General features: G+C 38.1%; 1 protein-coding gene across 3 annotated transcripts; it reads left to right on the top strand.

Annotated features, from left to right (window-relative positions):
- On the top strand, nt 1-27531 carry gmip (GEM interacting protein). 3 transcript variants are annotated; one of them, XM_073856965.1, is made up of 21 exons: nt 1-457; nt 6757-6850; nt 6942-7029; nt 7115-7178; nt 11206-11331; nt 13042-13106; nt 13216-13323; nt 13402-13482; nt 13561-13725; nt 13806-13940; nt 17614-17804; nt 19746-19849; nt 19946-20005; nt 20188-20277; nt 20363-20523; nt 20633-20809; nt 22376-22513; nt 22639-22841; nt 22912-23239; nt 26353-26455; nt 26748-27531. In XM_073856965.1, exons 1-21 carry the CDS (start codon nt 409-411, stop codon nt 27263-27265), a joined length of 3048 nt encoding a protein of 1015 aa, XP_073713066.1. In that variant the 5' UTR covers nt 1-408; the 3' UTR covers nt 27266-27531. The 3 variants fall into 3 exon arrangements, with proteins under 3 accessions (XP_073713066.1, XP_055044025.2, XP_073713067.1); XM_055188050.2 differs by having other exon boundaries at nt 39-457; nt 13561-13722; nt 13803-13940; XM_073856966.1 differs by lacking the exon at nt 26353-26455 and having other exon boundaries at nt 40-457; nt 13561-13722; nt 13803-13940; nt 26748-26909.
- Nucleotides 27532-27575: the final 44 nt, after the last annotated feature.

A 27575-nucleotide genomic window follows, 5' to 3' on the forward strand; every position in this document is an offset into this window, starting at 1 on the left:
CTTTTAGATGATTTTGAGATCGTTATAATTTAAATTAAGTTCTCACTCTCACTAGCTACAAATTGCAAAAACACGATAGCGACAAATTGCGAGCAATCTTTCAGGGTTTAGCAGAAGTTGTGGGTGTTAGGTGTGCCTGAGAGTGATAGTGAGACACACTTCCTCCTCATATGATCGTGAAAGAGCTCAGCATTGGCCAAGCAGCGCTTTAGAGGAAGAGAAGTTGGTGCTGCGAGAGAAGAGTTATCCAACACCACAGCGTCTTCATGTCCACGTTTGACGAGAGGTGAGGGCTGACCCGGTCGCGCTTGGGGCTCGGGCAAGAATCACCTTTGTTAGTGGATTGGATGGAGTGACTGCTGGATCGACAAGCTCCTTGTGTGCCGGTGGTTCTTGACGGGGGACTAAATGGAGGAGAGACTGGAGACTGCACAGTTGAGGCCACAAAAATCTCAGGGTGAGTTACAACAAACACTGAGAGAAACATATAGAGCAAATTTCCAGATTTGCATGTAATAATGTTTGGCAATCATTGATTTTCTCCTGTTTGTGTAGTTCAGAATTTGTTCCTGTTCTTTGCATGTTTGTGTAGCATGCCAATAGTCTCAAGATGAGATGATCGCAGCACTTCCTGTCTTACTCATTTAACCTTTGCACAAAAAATTGCAACTGTAAGAAATTTCCTTTGTGCTGCAATTTGACAAATGTACAAATGCAGTATATCTGAAAGTGTCTTTACATGTGTCAAACAATAACACAAGCGGTAATTTAAAAAAAATTGAGGACTGCAGTGTTTGCTTTGTACTGCTATGATTTTTTCACCATATTTTATATTTTAATTTTTTAAACCATATTGTGCATAAGGCCCTCACCAGCTTTATTGTTTAGGAAAGCAATTTATTTTATTATTTTTATCTTTATTTTTCGCTCTATTTATTAAAATACAAACAGAAAAGACAGGAAATGTGCACAATTCTCAGAACAAAATGGCATCTTCAGGTAAAAGTCAGTATTTAGTTTGACCTCACTTGGCACTAAACACATTTTGAACTCTTTGAGGAGACTGAAGTTAGGGGAGCACTGTAAAATATGATCCTGTAGTTATTCAGCTGTTTGCCAGTAACTTACTGTAGATTTAAATTTATGTTATTTACTAGCAATGAACATTAAACATGAACAAGTCTTTATTTTAAAAAAAATAGTAAAAATAAAGACTTGTTTTTGTTTAATTTTCATTTAACTTTAAACAAACTGTTGCCAGTAAATAACATACATTTAAATCTACAGTAAGTTACTGGCAAACAGCTGCATGTAAAACGATAATTTCTACATACATTTTTAACAGTATTTGCTTTTTAAAACTCAACTCAACTTTATTTATAGAGCACTTTCAACACCACAAGTGGAACCAAAGTGCTGTACAGAGAAGGATAAAAGAAAAAAAAATTCAGTAATGCTTTGTATTTTAAAGAGCCCATATTTCGTAGCTAAAAAGCACATTACTTTGTGTATTTGGTGTAATACAATGTGTTTGAGTCGTTTACGGCTCAAAAAACGCATTATTTTCCAAATACCGTACATTTTTGTAGCACCTCTAAATCCCGCCCATCTGTAACGCGTGGATTTGTACAAAGCTCATCGTTCTGAGAAAGCGCGGTGTGATCTGATTTGCCACCTATCCAGTGCGTTTTGATTGGTCGAATACCTCCATTATGTAAACGGAAATCCTTACCATGTTTTGAAAGATGAGCTCCTAAAGCAATAGTGACAGATAGGTAAGGATACTAAAGCATAAAACCATGTCTGCATTTGTGATCGTAGAAACGACAAACAAGCGCTACTCTACTCCAGTGTTGTTTTTGTTAACGATGACGATGATGAAATGATTTCGTTGACGCACCTTTTTATTTATGACGATAACGCGACGATGACTAGCTAAAAATGGCTCCAAGGTGACGAAAACATGACGAGACGCTTCAGAGTTTTCATTAACGAGACGAGACGGAACGAAAATGATTATAAGTCTGACGTTCACAACGGTTTTTAGCTAAAAAGTATCAGCAATGCTGCCGATTGCTATACTTGTTTTGGCTACGCCAACCACCCGGCTGCCACCATCCCGTGCACGCGCACCAGATTTCACAAAACAACAACAACACACTCAGGGACAACCTTATTGCACATTTTAATAGTATTAAATACACCACACTTTTTAACCTAAATTACTTTGTTAAAGACTACCTTTTTTTACTAAAATTGACTTAAACTTGACTAAAACCTTTTTGCGTTTTCATTAACTAAAACTTGACTAAATCCTTTTTGTGTTTTCGTCGACTAAAACTTGACTAAAACTATCAAGTTTATAAGTGACTAAAATGTGACAAACTAAAAAGCATTTTTGTCCAAAAGACTAAGACTAAAACTAAAAGGGCTGCCAAAAACAACACTGCTCTACACTAGTGATAGACCGATATATCAGCCGGCCGATATATCGGGCCATTTTGCTGATCGTCATTGTGGAGAGTGCAGTTCATGGTTCCATAGCACCCTCACCTGTTTTTACTATTTGTTAAATAGTTTTTTTTTAAACTTCAATAAATGTTACTTTTTTAAATTAAGACTTGTAATTGTGTCATTTTTATGATGTAAATTGAGTGAGCAAAAGCAGTATCGGCTCCAAATATCGGCTCAAGAAAATCGTCAGACTGTATCGGTCATAAGGCTGATGAAACAAAAATCTGTATCGGCATCCCTACTCTACACATATCGGTCAATCCCTACTCTACACTGCACAAAACTCGCGTTTAAATCGTCAGTAGGAAATTCATTAAATATGAAAACACAGGTGCGTCACACCTCAAAACTCGCATTTGAATCGTCTGTATGAATTTCTTTAAATATGAAAACATCGCTACTTACATGATGTCAGTCAGCAGAACCAGAATGAAATTGCAAAGTTTGAATTGCTCCACTTTTTATACGAAGCCTTTGTGTACATCCAGCCTTGTATCTCCCCCGTGTTTAGAAAGTAGTCCTTTCATAAATGTGCAGCACACAATCGAACATTTGGGCTGTACTGTTCTGAAACAGTGTTGTAAATAAAACCTAACACGTGGTTTCTTAATTCATTCCCCATTTTTTTTAAGTTGCCCGCCAGCATTTTTTTGTGATTTTCACAAAAGTTTCACAAAATGCCTTCCAGGAAAGTTTTCTTCTAAAAATATATAAACATACAAATATATCAAATGAATGAACAGACCCCCTGCTTTCAACCAAACAAACAAACAAACAAACATAACAGGAGATCAAATTCAGAACGATTATCAAAACATGTAAAATTAATAAATAAATTAAATTTTTATAAATTGAGTAAGAGAGGTAAAAATCTAGTGGATAATCGTGGTATTACTCATCAGGAACATGTTTTTTCATGCAAATGTAACAAAGTAGTTTGCCTTTCGCAACGAAACACACAGCGTCTACTCGACATTGCGGAAACAACAATAATACAGCGTGATTGAAAGTTACACTCTCTATCTTTGCGTGTACATTAGGGCTGTGTCATGAAAATGTTCTAACCAGTATGACGTCTATCTGGATGGGCGTGTTTTATGTAGGCGTGGATGAGGCTTCACTTTTTAAAAAGATCTCTCTTTGTATTTGAAAAATGTGTAATTTTTGAAACTTTAAGGATCTTTTATGTGCACAGACATCATTTAACACTCTAAAAACAAAAAAAACCATGAAATCGGGTCGTATGACTCCTTTAATAACGAGACTGCGTATGCATACGTGGTTTAATTCTCTAAAATGTTTGAAATAAAAAAATGGTAATACTGTTAATACATGCAACAGTATAAAAGATGTAACTTGATTACTATACTTTAAATTCTCATTTAAACCGTATTGCAAAATCAAGTCATTCAACAGTATATTTTGCAGTTAGTATTGTTACTGCATTTTACATCCTACATAACAACAAACAGCAGGTGTGTTCTTGAGATTTCTGCAGGAAATTTTCGATAAGTGAGAAATCTGCCTGCGTCCCCTGTGCCATTCATACAGTCATGAACGCTACTTTTAATCATAAACAGGTCCACATTGTCCCTGTAGCAGAGCATGTTACAAAACCGATACAGGATGCGGTTGACCTAAATGAAGCATGTGTCACACAAAAAAAAGAGAAAGAGGGAGACCGACATTGGCACGTTTTTTGTAAAGTGCCACTTTGTGCATACAGAACTGAATGTAAAACAGTACATATTCAGATGATTTACTGCACCTGACACATAAGTGGCCTTAAAAATACAACAGAGTAAAATAACAGACAGCAGCTTCATACAAGACATGCTATAACAATTGAATGCTATTATTAGGTCATACACCCAAAATTGCATTCATTTGCCCTTTGTAGTATTTTTGCATAGTTATGCTTGTGCACATTCATATAAATTCCTCTTGTTTGTTTGTTTCTTTGTTTGTTTCTTTCACGTACTGTGGCATTAATCATGTGACTTCCTGTCCTGATATGAAATGCACATGGTGTCATTAGTTGTTTTGACACTTTTTTTTTAAATGTATGACAATGCCCTGCCCTTATTAAGATTAACATGGAAACCACAAAACACTACAATTATTGGTAATACTATAAAGTCAAAAGTTACAATATGGGATTTCAGACAGTGTAAAAAGCATTCAGACTCTTAAAATCTGTCATTTTGTTCAGCTTTTTTAAGTGTGAAGGGCTCAAACCAATGAAATTTACACTATAAAAATTGCTGTAGTTATGCTGCTGTTTTCCAGTAACTTACTGTAGATTTAAATTCATGTTATTTACTGGTAACAGTTTGTTCAAAGTTAAATGAACATTAAACATTAACAAGTCTTTGTCTTTATAGAGTAAAACTATCAAATAAAAGCATCATGCAAAGCATTCTGGAAACCAGAAATTTTCATAAACCTTTTTCTGTTTTTTTCCTTTAGATTTTGATTCACAGAATGCTTTGCATGAGGCTGTTATTTTAGTTTTACTCTGTAAAGATAAAACTTGTTAATGTTTAATGTTCATTTAACCCTTGTGCATTGTTCATTGATGAAAACATCCAATAAATTAAACAGCTGTAAAAAATTTATCAGATTTATTTTCTTTTTTTTTCCATAAATCTGTTATTTCACCTCAGTACTGATCAGAACTACCAAATCTTTACAAAAACTCCATGATTTTAACTCTTTAATTGCCAAGTTCAATATAAAAAGTGAAATTTTTACCTTTTTCACAGTCTTGGGCATGTCAAAGATTAATAAAAACATTGGCTTTGATGCATTTTTAGTTTTTGTGCAGCATCAGTTTTTATTTTTCGCCCTCATTTATTGTTAGTGGCTGATTTTGACCCATTGACCTCCATTATAACAACATTATTTGATTGCATAGCCATGACACCTTTTTATCATGCATTTTTGATCGATGGACGGTTTTCTCCAGTTTGAAAAATGTAAAATTAGTCATTTTTACTGTTGATCATCATGTAACACACACAAACACACACAAACAATAATATGCTTTTATTATGGAGTTATACCTTATATAACTCAATGTACAAGCTAGAAATTAAGCTCTGTTTTTGCACATGCCTACTAAAGGGTTAATGGTGACACATGGAGATCAACAGTAAAAATTACACATTTTACTTCTCTGCAATCAAAAAATTTCATTATAATGGAGGTCAATGGGGCAAAAACAGTCAAGAACAATAAATGAGGGAGAAAAAAATTAAATCTGATGCTGCACAAAAAAAAATGCATCAAAGACAATGTTTTTACCAATTTTTGACATGCCTTAGAGACTGTGAAAAAAGTTTTTAAAAAATCTTTTTTTTTATATTGAAAATCTGTAATTTTGTGTGTTTTGTTCTCCAAATCAGTGACATCACTTATGAACTTGGCAATTAAAGAGTTATAATCATGGAATTTAAAAAAAAATGTTGTAGTTTTGATCAGTACTGAGGTGAATTAACAGATTTATCAAAAAAAATTCACGTGATACATTTTTACAGCAGCTTAATATAGTGGAAAGGTAGTAAATTTGCCCACAGTGTATTGTTGAGTTTGTAAAAATATTTCAAAGCATTTTCTCCAAAAATGTGTCAATATAAGATTTGTCACCAAAAATCATTTCATTTGCTGAAACACAGAGAAAATGTTGGCCAAATAAGAACAACACGTAAGGGTAAACTTTGAACAAACTTTTGCTAGTAAACAAATTTAAATCTACAGTAAGTTACTGGCAAACAGCTGGCAGTAGTACTGTAATTTCTACAGAATTTTTTATTTAACTTTTTTTATACAGTAGCACTTTTGCATTATTTTAAAAACAGCTTTACTTTACATTAATAAAGAAAACAGGGAAATTGTTAAATATTTAGATGACGTATAGAATATAATACATGGTATTGTTGTAAATGTTATTGTCCTCATAAAAAAGATTATCTACTAAAGACTTTGGGTTGAAACAACCTGCAGTATAGGTTACATTACAGCCCAATGGGTTGGGTTCGTACTTTTTGACCCAAGGCTTGGTTGCGTGGTGTATCTATCTAATATTTTTATGAACCAATTTATTGTTTATTCATCTAACCAAAGTCATTTAAGAAGGCAAATGTTATTGTATTGTAACATAAACACTTTATATCAGTTTATCTGAACTAGAAACAGTTTTCATAACCAAATCAAATGCTTTTCAATCACCTCTCGTTTCAGATGGCTGTGCTCACTCCCGATCTTCGGAAACAAAGCGCTACAGTGAGATATTACGTGATTTTGACGCGAACGTGAACATGTCACTAGCATGCTCGTATGTCAACTCAGTCACTCGGTCCATATTTCAATCAGCTGTAGGTGCTATGAAAGCCGGCTTAATATCGTTGCATGTGTTTATTCCTCAGGACTGTGGATGAGCTCGACCCGGACTCTTTGTCTTTAACAGACATCTCGGCAGATACCACGCTGAACGCTGACCTGGATGATATAACAGTAAGAAATGATTGATGAATTATATGTTTATCAAAATTCTTTATACAGTTTATGGTGTAAAATGTGAAAACTGTGTTTTTCCCAGGGTGAAGATGAGTGCACCGTAAAGATCTGCGGTGAAGACGAAGAGAAGAATGAAGGGACAAATGGTAACTGTCTTCAAGAAACTTGTCTATGTGTATGGCTGTGCACGCCGGCCACTAAAAGATGAAAATGGGTCATGGGGTAATAAGGTTTATAAGTGAAAAAAAAACCGATTGGTATAACACTTAAAATAGCATAAATGAGGGTTCATAATGGTGAAGATTTAAAGAGGTCATAGTGCATCTCCTTCTCATACTTTTACAAATTATGCTTTTTATTTGACTAGTCAATCAGAATGCCTGTTATATTTGGATATACTGAGATAAACAGATCAAAGCAAAAATGAGTGATCCATTATGCCACGCCATTAAATCTCTCCTCTTCAACCTGCGCTGTTTCTGTGTTATTAACCACATGGACTAATTGCTTCTAACTAACAAGATTAACGCTGGACAGGAGGGCAGATTAAACTGGCAGACACCTGCTGCTTGTCCCAGCGCTCTGTGTCTCAGATATTTAAAAATTGATAAAGAGATATGTTAAAAAATACTGAAGGTGCTGGTATTTAAAATTGGTTTGATCAAAGTTTAACTAAGCACTCTCACTGTAACCTTTCTAACTATCACTCACTATTAAAACTCACCGCATTTACTTCATTATTGTCACTTTATTTCAATGGCATTTATAGACGGTTTCAGCAGTAACATTAACAAGCGGCTTTCGTGGTCAACACGTAACTTCCGGTAAACTCCGCTAAGAATAAATAACAACAAAGTACTTTAAGTGTAGTTTATTTATATAACAAGCAAAAAAACAACACATAGATTACCTTGGAAACCAAAACATTTGTTATTTTCGATGAGGTATTTGTTCAAGAGTTCAGTTTAGCAACAAGTCAGACCATTAAAAAAACGAAACCGGAAGTAAAGTTCGGACCAGACACGTCCGATGAAACCGCCTATAATCTCCCTTCTTAGCCAAGTTTTTAAGCCTCACTGTGTGCAGTCTGGTTATAATTAACCAAATGGACTGATTAAAGACATGCATGTCATAAATTTGCAGGATTTTGTCTAAGAATAGTCTATATCCTAGCTCAGTGGTTTTCAAACTGGGGGCCGCGAGATGGTGCCAAGGGGGCCCCAGTTTTATGACATTTTATAAAATACATTAATTTATCATGAATTCTGTGTAACTAAACCTAAAAAAATAAGGCTACTAACCAAAAGCACTACTTTTTTGTATAATTTAATGTTTTTTTATTAAAATGTTGAGTTTTAGAACAAGTTTTCTTTGGGGGGCCACGAAGGAATGCACCGTACACAAGGGGGGCCACACGCTGAAAAAGTTTGGGAACCACTGTCCTAGCTAACGATTTATTGTTCCAAACCATATGAAAACCAAAAATTAATGTTAGGGGAATGTTATGTGCATCAGTCACTGGGACAGTACTCTTTAAAAAGGTCCTAATATGTACCGTACTTTCTGGACTATAAATCGCACCGGAGTATAAGTCGCATCATTCAAAAATGCGTCATTAAGATGAAATAACATATATAAGTCACAGTGGACTATACGTCGCGTTAATTTAGAAAATTATTTCAAATAATCCAAGCCGAAGAACAGACATTTAATCTGGAAAGGCGAGTTATTCAACTAAACAATAACAGACAGAACAGCAGGCTGAATAGATGTCTGTACGTTAAAGGAACACAAGGCAGCATTTTTATGTTAATAAATCATCTTCGTAAGTCTGTATATGGTTAAATGACTCATTACCGGATGAATGAAGTCTCTCTCGCCCGCCCCTACCGTCTGTAGGAAGAATACCCCACTTGCAAGTTCGTTGTATCCGACCATCCGACCCGGTGTCCTTCAGTCTCACAAAGTCTCAGATATCGCGAGAAGCAGTATCACTTTACAGCAAACAACACAGAGGCAGGCGAGCTAAACACGGCTAGCGATTGTTGCAAATGGCAGAGCCCGGGAAGAAGCATCGAAAACCCTTGATGGAAGGGAAACATAACTGGATTGGAAATAAGCTGATAAACTTGGTTCCGAGGGGGGAGGGACAACATTTCGTTTTTACGACAGTGTGTTTGAAAGCATTCATTTTCAGACACTAGGGGGAGCTCATAGAGAAATATTACGCAGACTTGCCTGGTTTCCCTTTAAAGTAATATTATCAGTTATCAGTTATATAACAATAAAGCATAGCATACAGAACTTACCTGGAAGGTTGAATAGGCTAAATTAACCGAACAAGCAAACTAGCGTGAAGTTCGCAAACTCGTCATTCCACATTACTGAATCCATTGAATTACATAAATACAGAAGCAGCATATAGCGGACTCTCACGGCTGTAGACGGTAATGATGTCTCTTGCCTCATAAATGTCAAAATTTATGAATTCATACTGACTTACCACAGCACCAGCACAAGCCAAGTTATGAAAAAAAAAACAGCTTATAGACTGAAAAATACGGTACCATTTAGGTAGAAATATGTTTTCATTTGGTACCATAAGAACCTCTACTCTTGAACTCTTTCCTTGCCAGCGTTTTTTTATTTTCCAACCAGCGGCAGCATTTTTCATGATTTTCATTTTAATGCCTTCCAGAAAATGGAAAATATATAAACATACAGTATATCAAATGAAAGAACAGACCCTCTGCTTTAAAAAAAAAGGTTTCGGACATACATACAGCGGTTTGCCCTAGGGCGATACTTCCAGGTTTTATAAGTTGCGAACCTGGTGGATAATAGCGGTATTGCGGAAAGCCGGAAATACTTGTAATTGGCAGGGAAGCGTTTTCTCTTAATTGACGAGATAACTCGAGTTAACTCGTCAATGGCACGAAAAGAGTTAAGCCCAGGATACACTGCATGATTTTTGGCTGTCCCAGACGAAAGATTGTCATCGTGAAACAATCGTTGCGACTCTGTGATCGTGGTCCTATGTTGTACTGTGAGAGAGGTTCAAAGACGGACGTTTTAGATGGGCTTTAGGTGTAAAGGTGTTTTGAAAGGGTGGCGGCGCGGTGACGGCTAGGGATTTTTTTTTAACATCATTCTGATGCTATTGCAAAATGTACCTTTTAAATGTCTATTAAGATTTGTTTACATGTAGCTTTATTCCCCCTAAAAAAATCCCTTTTCCCTTAAGTGCAATCTGAACAAAAATCTTATTCTCATTACGGTATTAAATAATGAAAATCATCCAGATATGCAGATTTTTTATCATAATTATTTTTTTACGACATTCGGATATTGTGTGTACAATGGTGTAAAGAAAATCAATAACAGTGAGTGACATTCGTGTAGTCATGGGGTCAGCTGAGTTTATCCACCATCCTCTTTATATAGTATCGGATTTAATCATACATTTGTATATTGACTTTAGTATAGTATACGCATTTAAGATAAGATCGTGTTTAAATGAGCAATATAATAAGCAATACATTAGGTGGGGTTTGCCTTCTCAGGATCCGGTCTATATCAGGAAATTAATTTATTGATTATTAACCTCCAAAAACACACACGGGGGAATAGAAGTGCCAAACAGTCCATCACAACCTGAAAGAATGATACAGAAAATGCCTGTGTGAGTTGGGATTTAATCATATATTGAAAAGGGAGGAGTCGGGTAGAGGGAGGATGAAGCGTCTCATCCTCTGTGATCCACACACAGTCACAGCTAACCCCTAAAGCCTTAAGGGCACTATTGAACAGATCCTTAAACTGCGTGGATATTAAATTGCCAATCTGGAATATCGTAGATGGAAGTAACAGGATTCCCTTTGACCACCATATGGACACACAAGATGCCCTGATGGACTTGCAGTGAAGTTTTTCCACATTTAATCATTTTCTTTCACCAATTGGAAATATGGAGTCTGTATTGTGATGGAAATTTGGGCATTTATTAACTTAGTTGACATTCTTTGAGGATAGAGGAGATTTATTAAGTGTGATAATGTATGAGATCATTTTAGCTGTGTTTTGGATGGAGGATGAGGCATCTCTCAGTCCTGGGTTTAGTTCAGACAGATGAGGGAATGTAAAGTCCGACAATGCTCATGTATTCACTCTCAGCCCAGGACCCGGATCTTACCCTGTGCCGCTGCGAGGGTGGCGTGGAGCTCGCCCTACAGTATGCCAAAATGTGGTGCCGCTATGCTAAAGACCTGCTGACCTGGATGGACAAAAGAATCAGCCTGGGTGAGTGCTTATGTCTTTCATTGAAGAGCTCTGACATGTTTTATCAGACTTTTTATCAGGTATTTCTGAATGGCATTTGACACAAAAGTATTTTATGAGAATATAATATGTGCCGAGAACATTCAGGTAATATCATTATGTAATTTTTGACGGAGGTGATGTTTAGTGGTCTTCTGTTTTAAATTAGATCTGGTTCAGGTTGCGGTTTTTTTTATATATATATTTATAGATGTTTTCTGCCTGTTGGAGAAGTCAAGAGAGCTTTTCTTGGAAACAACGGTCTAATATAAGATTTGTGAGAGAATGACTTGTGCACCTTTAATAGGATAAAGTAACCTTTTAGATCCCTCAAAACTCCCCCTGGTGGAAGGCTACGGCTAGTACAAGATTTAACATTTATGTATTTGGCAAACACTTTTATCCAAAGCAACTTTCTGCCTGAACATTTTATCAGCATGTGTGATTTTTGGAATCAAACCTTTACTTTGATAACACAACGCTCTAATAGTTGATTTACTACAGCAACAGGTAAAGGGATATAGTTCACCCAAAAATGAAAATTGTCATCATTTACTCACCCTCATGTTTTTTTAAACTTGTACGAGTTAAATTTTTTGTTAAACACAAAAGAAGATATTTTGATAAATGATGGAAAGCTCACAGTTGACGGTAGCCATTGACTTCCATAGTATTTGTTTTTCCTACTATGGAAGTCAACTGTGTAGTCACCATCCTTTATCAAAATATCTTCTTTTGTGTTAACATAATTAAGAAACTCATACAGGTTAAGAACAACATGAGGGTGTGTAAACGATGACACAATTTTTGGGTGAACTATCCCTTTAAGGTGCAGTGTGTAGATTTTAGCGGCATCTAGTGGTGAGGTTGCACCCCTCCTTTTCGCAGCACATAGAGAAGCTACGGTAATGACATACACTCACCTAAAGGATTATTAGGAACACCAAACGAATACTGTGTTTGACCCCCTTTCGCCTTCAGAACTGCCTTAATTCTACATGGCATTGATTCAACAAGGTGCTGAAAGCATTCTTTGGACATGTTGGCCCATATTGATAGGATAACATCTTGCAGTTGATGGAGATTTGTGGGATGCACATCCAGAGCACGAAGCTCCCGTTCCACCACATCCCAAAGATGCTCTATTGGGTTGAGATCTGGTGACTGTGGGGGACATTTAAGTACAGTGAACTCATTATCATGTTCAAGAAACCAATTTGAAATGATTCGAGCTGTGTGCCATGGTGCAGTAGCCTGCTGGAAGTAGCCATCAGAGGATGGGTACATGGTGGTCATAAAGGGATGGACATGGTCAGAAACAATGCTCAGGTAGGCCGTGGCATTTAATGGATGCCCAATTGGCACTAAGGGGCCTAAAGTGTGCCAAGAAAACATCCCCCACTCCATTACACCATTGCATTAATGAGAATTTGAACAGGTGTTCCTAATAATCCTTTAGGTGAGTGTACGCGCTCTGTAGAGGAGTTTGTCCGTTTAGGGCTACTGTAAAAATATAATGCCGCAAAATGGCGACTTCCTTCTCAGTTTTATTGATATTTGGATGCATTTGCTTTAGCATTTGGTATTTACTTACAATAACCTCTTTGAATACAGACACACAAAGTCAATATCAGCATACATTCAATAATTCGGAGGCTGTATAATTCTGAAAATGTTATTGCTTGTTTACAGAGCAGGAGTTTGCAAAGAGTATTATGAAAGCAGCTGATGCGGCCAAGTCTTGCATTGCTCCGCAGGTAAAAATGCATATGTGCTGTTATACGATACAACTACGTTCTGCTCTGTTGCAATAAGCAATATGTTGTTTGGAGATAACTAATGCATTTCTCTTGACTTCCTCTATAGGACATAATGCCTTTGCAGCACATCTACATCCTCGCTATGGAGCACGATCTTAAAAACAGCACGACGACCAAACAAACAACTGAACTCCTGCAACAGCGATGCTATCAGGTACTGCATACATCCGCACAGCATTTACAAGTGCAAGAGATATAAAACGTGATTTATGAGGAACGTTCCCTTCGACAGGCTCTCTCGGCCAAGAAGAACGAAATCGACAAATGGCGGCGAGAATTTAAAGAGCAGTGGGGTAAAGAACAGAAGAGAATGGTCAGTTTTTGGGCTTATTAATATGTGCATTTATGGCAGCCAACACTTTTAGTAATGTGATGATGTGCCGTGCATTAGAACGATGCGGTGTCTGCGCTGAAGAGGGCGCGGCAGCAGTACAGACAGCGCTGCGAGGAACTGGAAAAGGCCAAAGCCATGACGGCCAAAGCTGAAGAGGAAACGGGAGGTAACAAGACCCTGGACAAGAGGAGGAAGTCCAGAGACGATGCCCAATCCAAGGTCAAACATGGGTAATTTGACATGCATTTCAATATTGCATTACAATGTGATATTTATCTCTCTGCTTTGCTCCTGTTTAGATGGTAGAGGCTGAGATGCTGTACAGACAGTGTGTGTGTGAGGCTAACAGCCATCAAGAAGAGCTGGAAAGAGTCAAACAGAGAATCATCGTCCACATTCGCAAGCTCATCTGTCAAGGAGACACTGTGTTAAAAGAGGTTGGTTGGTTCATGCATGCCATTAAAATTACAAGAACATCTACTACTTCTTTTCAATCATTTCAATATGAACAATACAGAAAACATACAAATGGAAGATGATCAAAATGATGAAAAACTATAGTAGATACCATAGTATTTACTATAGTAAACTCTAGTAATATTTTGCACCAACCATTACACACCTATGCACGAGACATAATGGCGCCCTCCACAGTTTAAAATGAGTATTACTTGTGGTTGGGATTTTAGTAGTAGAAGGAAAGTATAAAAGTATTTGCACTGCAAATCTGCATGCCCAATTACGATTTGTTGCCTTAATCCGATTTTTATGACGACCTGCTTACATAATCTTTTAAAAGCGACTCGTATCTGATATATTACACTTGGAAAAACAATTCAGAGTAGACATATTGACCCTGAACAGCTTAAAGCAACACTAAGAGTTTTTGCTCTTTGCTCCCCCTACAGGTTAGAAGCGTAATTGTTCATTACAACTGTCGTAAATACTGCAGCATAGCTGGCTCTGATTGGATTGTAGGTCTGCCGTAAAGCAAGTTTTTGTAGTTTTCACTCGAACTACAGGACCGCTACCCGACGGTTGGAAACTTCTTTAGTGCGGTTTTGGCCGATAGAGGGCTGCAAAGCGAATGTGAAAGTGACGTTCTCCCTGTTTCGAGTGGATGAACGACTGAAACTTTTTTGGAAACGTTATTTTAAGGTAAAAAATACTCTTTGGTCTTGCTTTAAACCATAGAGGAAGTAAAATAATAACACATTATAAAACTTCATTAGCTACTTCACATTACTCCACTAAGTGGAGCCGTCGTCCTCCATTGCGCTGCTAAGAAGAGTCATGTGATCACAGGTGGTGTTCACCTGAGTTGACGTCATTTGCCAGCATTGCATTTTCAATGACAAACTACACGTCCTGAGATGGGAATATCCGATATGTCTGCTTACATTGCAGATGCGAATGCATGTATACAAATCATATCCGATTTATTTCCACTTATGCATGAGGCCTGAAACCGATGGGAAAATATCCTGATCAATGCGCTTTTTTATTCGTATCAGATCTGGGCCACATGAGGGAAACAAATCGGAATTGAGTCACTTTAAACATGCAATATAATATATACAGTTCTGTGCAAAAGTCTTAGGCTACCACCACCAGACTTGTTGTGTTAGAAGTTTTAATGACCATCTATATTTATTTTTCAATCAAATTTTATTAAGATACAAACAGAAAATACAGGAAATATGTACAATTTTTTTTTCGTAACTAAATGTCTTCTTCAGGCATCAGTCAGTATTTAGTGAGCTTTTTTGAGGAGAACTGAAGTCATTCTATTAGAAATTAGGATTTAATTTCATATAGGTTAAGGAGATCCTGCAGTTTCCTGCAATTGCTCAAGTGGAAGGGGAGTTTACCTTAAATACTTGACACTTCAGCTTATACTTTTATACTGTTTTTAATACTACATATACATTTCTTGTATTTTCTGGATGTATTCTAATAAAGAGACTGAGAAATAATGATATATGATCACTATAACATTGCAAAAACAACAAATCTAATTATGCCATGGTGGCATAAGACTGTAGTCAGATGATTTTGAATTTCACAAAAATGTTATGGCTTCCAGAAAATGTTCTTCTTTAAATCAATAAACATAGGATATATCAAATAAAAAACAGCCCCTCTGCTTTCAAACAAAAATGTTTTTATTTGTCTTTATTTGTTCTCTTTTTATCACCTCTAAAATATGGGAAAGTTTGTTTAAAAATACCAAATTTTGAGCAAAAAGCTTAAATAATTGCATAAAAGCTATTTTGTTAGAGATCAGATTCAGATTGAAGATTAAAACATACCCAGAGTTTAATTGTTTTTGGCCTCAGTGGATGCTTCAGTGTTTTATAAGTTGTGTAAGAGCGCCACCTGGATAATAGCAGAAATAAAGATTGCCATAAAAAGTTGTCATTGGCAGGGAAGCGTTTTCTCTTAATTCACAAGATAACTCATTGATGGTGGGGAAAGAGTTAAAGGCACAATATGTACGATTTCTCCAAAACTATGTTATATACTTTGTTCACATGTGTACTTGAATGATCCCAAATGTTTGAATTAATTTCATGTTTCTACAGTAGCCCTAAACGGACAAACTGCTCTACAGAGCACATTTTGTCACATTTGCTGCGTCCGAAACCGCCTACTTCCATACTATATAGTAGGCGAAAAGCAGTAGGCAAGGCTAGTAGTATGTCCAAATACATAGTATTCCAAAAACAGTATGCGAAAAAGTACCCGGATGACCTACTACTTCCGGCTAGGTTTTGCAGTGTGCACACGATGGACACTTCACTATCCCGTGATGCCCGGGAGCAGAGTTATGCAACAAAGAAGAAGAGGTGAAAGGGCGATGCGGCTGTTTTCGCACTTGTATGACATGACGTGATGACGATGTAGGTCACGTGATTTATTAACATGGTGGATGTAGTACGTCAGAATCGCATTTATACTACCAGGATTCATACTATACTGTTTTAACAGTCAGTAAGTAGGTACATCTCATTCAGTACCTACTGTACAGTATGCGGTTTCGGACGCAGACATTAGTCCCTTTCACACATACAGTCTTTACTGGTAAATTGCAGTTAACATGTCATGTGTAAACAGAACCTTTCCGGTAAATCAGTGCTCCCAATTTAACAGTAAGACAGGTTGTAAGATTAACGGTAATTTGCCGGTAAGCGCTATGTGTGAACGAAAAATATAGCATTACCGGCATTTAGTTGACGTCAGTCCGCGCTGACAGATCGGGCGGGCCAATAAGTTAGTTTTTTATACAGGTGACGCGGTTTCCCCCAGACTGTTTACGGACGTTTCCACACACATGTTGCTTAAAAGTCGAGCACACCTGAAGTTAACATCCACATTTCTTCACCAAAGTTGTTTAAAACAGCTTACCATCTAATTGCTAAATTGCCGACGTCCTTAGCACACCATCTGTGAAGCCTAATGTGCAAACGCACAGGTTCCGTTTGACGCCGCCTAACGCAATGTTGTTTGGTCACGAGCAACTTCACGACCGTTTGCCACAGATGTGAAAACAACAAAATACGGACCGTGGATATTAAGTCATAACCCGCCGTTTACAAATACGACACGGACGGAGCTCGCCGGCCGCGTGCCACAGGTAACTTCCGCTTTCTCTCCAAGTTTACCGGTATTTTGATACTGATGTGTGAATGATGTCTTGCTGGTAAAAAGACGGAACGTCACTGCATGTGTGAACAGCACATTTTTGTATTTACTGGTAAATTAATTCTGGTAAATTCATGGTAATTTACCAGAATTACTGTGTGAAAGAGGCTAGTGTCTCAGACAAAGACAGTTTTGTCATGTGGCAGCTACCGTAGCTTCAACCGCCATTGGTTGCAATTCACAGCCTCACCGCTAGATGCCGCTAAAAATCTATGCATTGCACCTTTAAAAATAAACTAATAACAAGACAAAACTAAAGAAAACTAAAACTACATTGATTAATGTACTGAAACATAAGACATTCTGCACCTTTACAGTATTGATTTATAGATGTTTTTACAGTTATGTTTATACATTCATCCATTGTTTCTTGACCAAAGTCTCTTCTTTTTTTTTCTCTCACAGGCAACAGTAAATATGTTTCACTTCCAGCGGCAACAGACCGAGTCAGTTCCTGTGGATTACCAGAACTTGGAATTGACCTGCAGGCCCTGTGAGCCCGGGGAGCCCTACCTCCTTTATATTACAGGGAAATGTCTACCTGGCCAACCTCTCCAGAACTTTATATTTCAGGAGTTCATTCCCCCGGGCAAGAGGTGAGCAAAACAAGACTGCTCCAAAGATTTGATCTAAAAATGATGGAGACCGCAAGATGATTACGTTGCAAACTGTGATAGTCAGATAGGATACCTAAAGCAATGGTGCCAACGCAAGCCATAGTCTTTTAAGATATATTAAGAAATAATATAAAACCATATTAGGCTGAAATAATGAAAAAAATGCGTGCATTAACACTAATACACATATATGTGACCCTGGACCAGTTTTCTAATTGAGAGCATTGAGGGACCCCCTATAAGGCACAAAATATAAAAAATATTAAAAAAGGGGAGTCCCCTGGTTATTATTAAAATTAAAATACTACATGAATTAAACATTTTCCCAATAGACCTTTTGCGAGTCGACGTCACAGTTACGTCACACACGCAATGTGGTGGCAGAAACACAGTGGAAATGAATGAGACACGAGTGAAACGAACGATTTAACTCACTAGAAAATGTCTTGTTGTGCTGTTGAGTGTCAGAATAGGAATGCCAAAATATATGACATTTTTATAGTATATTGTCGTCGAAGACACCATTTGAAGATAAACGTAGGTGTTTATGATTGCAATAAAAGCCCTCAACCGGACAGACTGGAGTGATGAAATCATCTGAAAATCTTTTAATAATTTGAATAGAAAATAATTAGAGAAGATATCTGGTGTTCTGTCGAAGTATGATCCCTCTATGTGTCTCTTATAGCGTTTTCATCACGTTACGTTTATAATTTATTTAGAAAGATTAAAGATTTGAATCAGTTCATAATATCAATAATATTACCATTCATTTTTTTTTTTCGTTTTCTATTACTTCTTTTTACCTTCTATCTTAGCCTATGTCTTCTTCCTGTTTGTTCTAAATTATGATGTTTACTAATAAATATATAAACATAGCGCACACACACGATGTAAAGTGTTAATAATATATAAACAGGCCTATACAAATTAATTTGTATGTAAACATAATAGTTTTAGAACAAACACGTAGGCTATAAATATAAGGAAGAAACTGAAAACAGGAAATTATGAAATATTTAATAAATGATATTATACAAAATACATGAAAGTATTGCTCTTATAAGTACTTCAGCGATTCATACTGTAAAATAATTGATTTACCAATAAAGAACAATACATATACATTACATACATGCACACATATCAGTAGCCAAGCCATTTAAACTTTTAATTCATTTAAAAAATAAACGTAACTTGGTGAAAACGTTATAAGAAACATTACACTTAAGAGAAATATAGGTGAAACAAACTTTTACAGAACACCGGATCCTTAAAAATCACAGTTTAATGCTAAAACACTTCACACCGCTATTTGCAGAGCATTCACTTTCTGCCACCAGTTGGGCTCCGCCCACAAAAAACGTCATCTCTGTTTGCAAACACGCAAAAGGTATATTTTGCAATAAACAAATCCAAAAGCCCCTTACGCTGTTTTCTGGAGGAGTTGACAGATTGTTCGATTCAGATTTAGTATTGGGTAGGGGCTTTAAATTATTCTCAAAGTATTATTTTACACTAATTCGAAGGGTTAAAAAAATGCTTATTTTGTAAAATTCCTACGGTAAATATATCAAAATTTTATTTTTGTGAGTAGATGCGGCAAAATTGAGCAGAAACTCGACTACCAACATTCACTCATTCCTACCTGTTCTTTAGAGATTTCCCAAGTTTGTTTTTTATGTAAAAGGTTACAAATTCCCCATTCAGTCCACAAGGTCATTACAGCAATAAGCCAGTAGAGAGCGCTAAAAAAACATTTACATTAGTAATATGTGTTGCTAAGGACTTTATTGGGACTTTGAACTCTAAAGGGCGCATTTTTTAATATTTAGATTTTTTGCACCCTCAGATTTCACTTTTTTTCAAATTGTTGAACATCTTCAATAAAACATCTGTTTATTCCTTTGATTTCCACAGATCCCCACCATCATGCAAGCGTAAACCAAGCAATGCTCCAAGTTTCCAAGATTCATATGCCCTACCAGAGGAATTGAAACACAGCAGCAGTTTAGTAGAAGGAAGTATGTCTGTCTTTTAGTGAAAATAGCGTAAAACAGTCGTTGTTAATGTGTTAGTCGATACTAGAGCATCTGATCATGTGATCTGTTATTGCACAGGACGTCCCGGTCACAGTGACACTGACAGCAGAGGAAGTTCAGAATCTCTGTATAGTCCAGGTGAGAGAAACATCTGTCTGCTGAATTTCTAAAGTCTGGCTTTCAGATTGGAGTCATGAAGCATCACACGCTACAAATTTTCCTCTAGTCATCTCAAAATGTCAACCATGTTTAATTTCATCAAACATCCCATCTAAATACCGTATATAAGTTACTAATATGTCCGCATTGCTTTCCTAAAGCTCATGGGACCCGTAAGCTACCCAAAGCCTCCTCCACGGGAACCATGTCTTCAGATGACCTCGATGAGAAAGATGCTTTACAAGAAGCAGGTACGAGACACTTTTCATTAAATAATTATCTTTACATTTTCTGCGATCAGTTTCTTTATGGCTGTAATTGTTCACGTGCGTGTAGAGAGCGAGGAAGCGTTACCTGACAGCAACGGAACGTTGTGTAAACCACGAACCGCATCACGTGCCGCTTTGACTCACAGACTGAGAAAAATGAAAAGCAAGATGAACAAGTGCAAGCAATGTGACAACTACATCCTGGTGAATGGGATCGAGTGTGAGGAGGTGAGTGCTGGAAACGCAACGGTGTAGCTTAGTGGTTCATGAAAGGTTGTAGTTTCAAACTCTTGATTTAAAGGTTAAAGCTGACTGACTGTTGCTCCTTTCCTGTCAGTGTGGCCTTGCGGTCCACAGGAAGTGCCTGGAGGTTTGCCAGATTGAGTGTGAGCACAAGAGAGGCTTTATCTTCGGTATGGACTTCAACATGCTGCCCAGAGAGATCCCAGATGCCGTGCCCTTCGTTGTCCTTCGGTGCACTGAAGAGATTGAGAGCCGGGCTCTCGGGGTCCAGGTATGAAACATGGAAATATTTATTAAATATTATAAAGAGAACAAAAAGCTTTACTAAGACATTCTTGCTAAGGCAACTCTTACTATTGCGATCAAACTGATGAAATGCTTCTGAAACGCTATGCGGCTGGTGTAAACGCAAGCATTAAAAAGCGTGGCCAGTGCCACCATTAGCTCTGGCACCCGCGTCGCAGCTGTAATGGGGCGTAGACATCAAACGCAATGTTTTCCGCAAGTAGAATACATACAAAGTAAATGCAAAGACGCGAATTGATGCAAACTCGAGCAATTGTTGCAAAAACACACACTATTAGCCTCAAACGCGTGTTCGCACAAGTTGAAATTTTTTAACTCAAACAAGTAAAATCCCGCAATTAATTTAGAGTGAGGTATGCAATGCTTTGCGTTTGGTGTGTTCACGGCATAATGAGGCATACAGACCAAATGCAAATTCAACAATTTGCACGAGTACATTACATACAAAGTCAATGCAAAACGTGAATAGACGCAAACTCAGAAAACTTGCGAATGACATTAATTGGGCGGCACGATTGCCATGACAACATGCACTATTCGCCTTAAACCCGTTTTCGCGCAAGTTGAAAATATTCAACTCAAACGAAAAATTTTCATGACACGAAGTTAAATCCCACAAGTAATCTAGAATGAGGAACACGCGATGCTTCGCTTTTGATGTGTTCGCAGCATAATGGGGCATATACACCAAGCGCAAATTCAATTTCGGCAGAAATGGTCTGTTCGCCTTAAAACACATCTTTACGCACGTTAAAAATATTCAACTGTAGTAAAAAATTTGCATGACACGAAGTTTAATCAGGCGAGTAATCTAGAGCAAGGAATGCGATGCTTCGCGATCGGTGTGTACGCAGCCTAATGGGGCGTACACACCTAACGCGAATTCAACGATTTGGGGGAGTAGATTACAAACAAAGTCAATGCAAAGACGCAACAAGACGTTAACTCATGCGGGGTGATGCGAATGATGCAAATTGGGTGGCGCGATTGTCAAGAAAATTGGCTTTTTGCCTCAAACGCGTCTTCTTCGCGCAAGTTGAAAATAAACAACTCAAGCAAAAAAATAGCATGACACGAGGTTAAATTCCCGCGAGTACTCTAGAGCGAGGAACGCGATGCTTCATGTTTGGTGTGTACGTAGCATAACGTGCCACAGACACATGCAGTAATGCTGCGTACACACCAAACGCGAAGCATCAATGCAATTTTTCGTGAAAAATTTGCACGAAAACGTGTCTGATGCGAATAGCTCATTTTTGTGACAATCATGCCTCCTAATTTGCTTCATTCGCAGCGCCCCCCTGCCAGTTCACGACTATTCACGTCTTTGCATTGACTATGTCTACTTAAGCAAATCACATTTGGTGTGTACGCCCCATAAATAAGGTGAACAGTCCAGAACATCCTAGTAAACAAGCAACACCCTGGAAACCCCTGGCAATACCTTTCCATGTTCATGAGTTTGGCACCAAGCAAAGCAAAACTTCAGAAAGTGTCTTGTTGTTTTTAATCTCTTGTTGTTTTCTCTCAGGGCGTGTACAGAATCAGTGGCTCCAAACCTCGGATACTTAAGTTATGTCAGGCCTTTGAGATCCAGAAAGACCAAGTTGACCTTAGTGACCTCTCACCCCATGACATCACTTCTGTTCTCAAGCATTTTTTCAAAGAGGTAAAACGAGGGATTTTTTTTACAATTGATCCAAAATATAATAGACGGATGTGCTTTTATTAATTGTACAATATTGTAAATTAAAAATCCTCACGGCGACAACAAACCATCTTTCATTTTATCAGCTTCCAGAGCCGTTACTCACCTTTGACCTTTACAATGACTTCATCAGCGTGGGTAAAGAGATTCAGAGACTTAGTGAAAAGGACAATGCCGCCGAGACTGTTGGGATTGTGGATAGTATTCTTCTCAAACTCAAGGAACTTACAGGACGGTTACCGCTGTGCAACTACATCACAGTGCAGCATATGATGGCCCACTTGAACAGGTACTGTGTGAAGTCAACCTTATACATCAGGTACTAAATTAGCTCCTACTTATCCACATTTCCTCTTTAGAGTTGCTGAACAATACGAAGATAACAAAATGTCCCCTGGAAACCTGGGCATCGTGTTCGGCCCCACTCTCTTGCGACCCCTGGTGTCGGGGGACGTGTCCATGATTGCACTTTTGGAGACCAGCTACCAGGCACTTCTCGTGGAGTTCATGATCTCCCACTATGACGAGGTCTTTGGTCCAATGGTGAGATCCAGCACACCCCCTCCACCCGTTCCCACTGCACCTCTTCCAGATACCCCGTCAAAAGCATTGTCCACCCTTTCCCCTGCCGAAAGTTCCTCTCAGGACCCCGGAGCATCGTCTAAAGAACGTCCACGCTCACTGGAGGTAGGCATTGAGATCTCAAGTACCTCCATGCTGCCAAATGTTAGCTCTGTGCGCTTTAAGCTGGCTGTTGTCATGACGATGGTACATATAAGACCTATGGTGTTCATCTTGATCGGCTTGAGCTTTTCTTGTGCTGCTTGCATGCTTTAATTGTCCCATCATGCCCATGGAAAAGCCTGTAAGGATTAAATGCTTATTCTGTGAAGATTACCATGCTTGCTTGTGTGCATGTGCTTTTAAGAGTTTCACCCCTGGGATGTAGTTAGGCCAGCGCTGGGCTTTTCTCCATGTTATTTACTACTGTAAATACGTCAAGGTGCAAGAGTTGTTTTTTACCCGGTTAAAGAATGTGACTGAATTTTTGAGCCCTTTTTACCTTTGGACAGTGAAGAGTGACTGGAGACTTTTTTTAGAAGTGGAGATTTTGTTAAATACCAATAAAAAGCGATATTTGTAAAAAAAAATAAGGCATTTCAATTACTGCCTAATAACCCTTTCATTGCCATTAAAGTAAAATCACTGAACATAAACATAAGAGCATGATAAAAAGTGCTAATTTACAAGAAAACATGTCAGAGGCACTTATTCGCAGAAAAACATAACATTGCAAATCATAATATTTTATTACTTTACAATGGCTAGAAGTGTTAATATCAATCCTTACCGTGGGTTCACGAGTTTTGCGTGAGTAGATTACATACAAAGTCAATGCAAAGACACGATCAGACGCGTCATCGCGTGGGGCGATGCGAATGAGGCGATATGGGTGGCGCGTTTGCCGCGAAAACACGAGCTATTCGCCTCAAACGCGTCTTCGCCCAAGTTGAAAATATTCAACTCGAGCAAAAAATTTGCATGACGAAGTTAAATCCCCGCGAGTAATCTAGAGCGAGTAATGTGATGCCACACGTTTGGTGGGTACGTAGCATTATGCGAGCAATGAGGCGTTTAGCACGGCGCAATAGGCGCAAATTGACGCGTGAATGACGCGAATTGAGCCACGGGGAAACCTGCGAGTTGAAAAATCTCAACTTTGGCGGAAATCTCGTCATGTTAACCAATTAGGAGCTTGGCTTGCTCTAGTAGTGACGTGATTACAGGAGGCGAGAGGAGTCACAGAAGCCCCTCCCATGATACAAATTTCCGCGTGAATGTCTCGAATGACTAGAATTTCACGAGCGAATGAAGCGAGTAAACTCAAAATGTCCAACTACATGCGAATAGCGCGTCTTTGCAGCCTCTACCGCGTTTGGTGTGAATCCAGCATTACCTCTAAACTGCCGCGCGGCAAGCTTTGCGTTATATTTGTCCACAACCTGTATTTTGTTGCTTTCACTTCTGTGGCAAACGCTGACAGTCGCGCAGTTGCTCGTGATCAAACGAACGAGAAATAACGTTGACGGATAAGGTAATCAAGCCTTATAAAGGTTGCGTTTGATGACATCGGTTTATTTCAGGATGGTAGGTTATATTTAATGTTCAAATTGTTAGTTATAGATGTTACAGTATGAGTCCAAATTCAAAGGTGTGTAAACAGAGCACAGAATTGAGTGTTCAAACTTACAATCTACATTGATTTTTCACATAATGTATTGACAGTACAAGTCTTGTGAGGTTAAGATGTAAAATTATGATAGACTGTACAGTACCAAACTCTACTTTATTAGGAAGTGTCTTAAAATGACCATTTATTTGCTGTACAATGCCTCTTGATGTGCATTATATAATTTGCGGGATGACGCACTTATTACAGTCTACACACTAATGTTGTGATCATTATAATAGCATACGATTTTTAAAGGGTTAAAAACAACTCACCCGTAGCGTAAAACACAATCAAGATCAGCATCTATGTCTAGATAAATGTTGTCGCAAAGCTCTCTCCATTCAGATAATGCAACACCGATATTGAGCCTAATTCTTTCTCGTTTTGTTCCAAACTCTTCTTGGGTCGTTTGGTTGGCCCGTACGCTTACATGAGCTGTCTTTGCTGACACAACCAGCGGCAGACGGTAAAGAGTAACCTTAGTCCATAAACAAACACTTAGCCCGACAGGTGCTATCGCATAGTTCCGCATTTGTCCACGACACTGTTGTCATGTTCTTTTTACGTCAGTAAAGGTGGTAACAAAGGGTCATGTGGATATTAACGCTGGTAAATTGCCAGCACCGATTTACCAAAAAGGTTCTGTTTACACATGATATGCTAACCGCAATTTACCAGTTACTTACCAGTAAAGACTGTATGTGTGAAAGGGGCTATTATAAAGGTGCTGTGAGTAGATTTTAGCGGCATCTAGTGGTGAGATTGCAACCTGCAATCAACAACTCAGTCCACAGCCCTCCCTTTCGAACACATAGTGAAGCTACGGTAGCCATTATCTAAGACAACCTTGTATCAAAGCGCGCTTTATAGAGCAGTTTGCGGCACAAAATGGCGACTTCCATGTATGGAGACATGCGGTGAACATAGATAAAAACGCCTCATTCTAAGATAATAAAAACAATACAGTTCATTATGTAAGGTCTTTATACACCACCGATAATATAGTTATGTATATTATATTGCTTTGATTGTGTTTACAGTGCGCAATATAACATGTGTTCATGTTTCACGTGTAAAAAAAACGAAATATTTTTAACGCAATTTTAGCGCTGTTTTCAGTGTCAAAACAAGCTGATGTCTTCCTTGTTCTATGAAGTCCCTCCTTCAGAAATACGTAACGAGTTCTGATTGTGTAATTTATTTAGTGTGTTGTGATTCGATAGCAGCTTAACTTAGCTGGCGACTGACTTATTCCTGTGGGCGGAGTTTAGTCAAAAAACTGTTTTACTGACGCCATTTAAGCAGGAAGTAAAGGGCTGTATTACAAACCGGCCATTCGCTGTAGGCTTTGAAAGGCGAATTCTGTTAAAGAAAATATATCGGCTGGCAGTGAACTTTTTGCTTTATCATGTATGCTATTATAGCAACATTACGCACTAACTAAAGTTTGAAAAATTGGATCAGAAAGAACGTGACCTTTAAAATATCTAACTCACTAAATTCTCATTATTTCTGTCGTATTGGCTCTTTAGTCATCTTATATTCAGAAATTGTATCATTTTAACAGAATCGCACTATCAAGAGAGATTCAAGCGAGGGTTATATTTCTGACAAATCATCATCCAATGAGGCAATGGACCAGCTGAGCCCAGAAGCCAATGACAGAGCAGGTAGGCGGGCTTTGATAGACATTGATCTCTTGTGTACACTTCAATAACTGCACAGTCTGCTTACGCAAACGTTTTGCTTTTTTTGGCACTGGCAAGCAACCAATCACAATTTTCCTTTAAAAAAAAGCTTTTTCATCAAGATTTTGCTGAAATTAATCACACTTTGAATATTTATTTTAGGTAAAATCAGAATAATACATTTTTAACAATGCATGAACTCATGAAAGTTTTTTTTTTGTTTAAAAATTAACTATTTTTGTGAATTAATAAATGCCTATTTTTTCGTTTCTAGTCCTGGCTATGAGTGCTACAGGATCTCCTCACGGGCATTCGGAGCTGGTTACAGAAACTCAGTTGCAAACCCAATCGAGGGCTTACTTCAGCAGGCAGCCGGTAAAATACCACAGGCAGGGCTCTTCAGGAGCACAAATATTTAAAGCAGGATCTCAGTCGATGGATGAGGAGAACCCTGGAAGCAGGGAAGGACTTTTATCAGAAAGCGCAGACAGCAGCTGTTGCTCCTCACCTGAGATCACCATGAAACCTCATTCTTTTCTGCACGGTACAGACACGCACTGCCTTCAGATAAAGACGCCTGAGAGTCAGACTGTACATTCGGATGAGGTGGACCAAGTAGACAAACGAAATACCAACCAATCGAACAACAACTTATTGGGTAGAGAGAGGCAGCTCTTGATACGATCTTTAAGGAGGCGTCCCACAGAGCAGAGAGGCGCTCAGAAGGTCCTGTCTGGACTGAAGCTCAGACGCAGCGATTCGGGAAAGGGCGAACAACTCCAGTTTGTTTGACAGAACAAAACATTTACTTGCTGACAGCGTGCTTTAATTTACTGAGTATTTTGTGGACATTTTAGCTTTCCTGCTTTGTGGTACATGTGGTACACTGTTTTTACACATCTCAGACAGTTAACACTGTGGAAATTTAAGACACAGATTTTACTGTGTTTGACTGTGATGGTACACAGCCCAGAAATCTTCCATAGCCGGCTTGTATGGGTGTTTGAACGTGACTCTTTTGAGATAAATATGGAAAATATAACAACGCAAACAGTCTGGATGTTTTTGTGAATTCTTTAAACCATATACTGCACTTTACACC

Source organism: Misgurnus anguillicaudatus, chromosome 19 (genome assembly GCF_027580225.2).
Source record: "Misgurnus anguillicaudatus chromosome 19, ASM2758022v2, whole genome shotgun sequence".
Taxonomy (NCBI): Eukaryota; Metazoa; Chordata; class Actinopteri; order Cypriniformes; family Cobitidae; genus Misgurnus; species Misgurnus anguillicaudatus.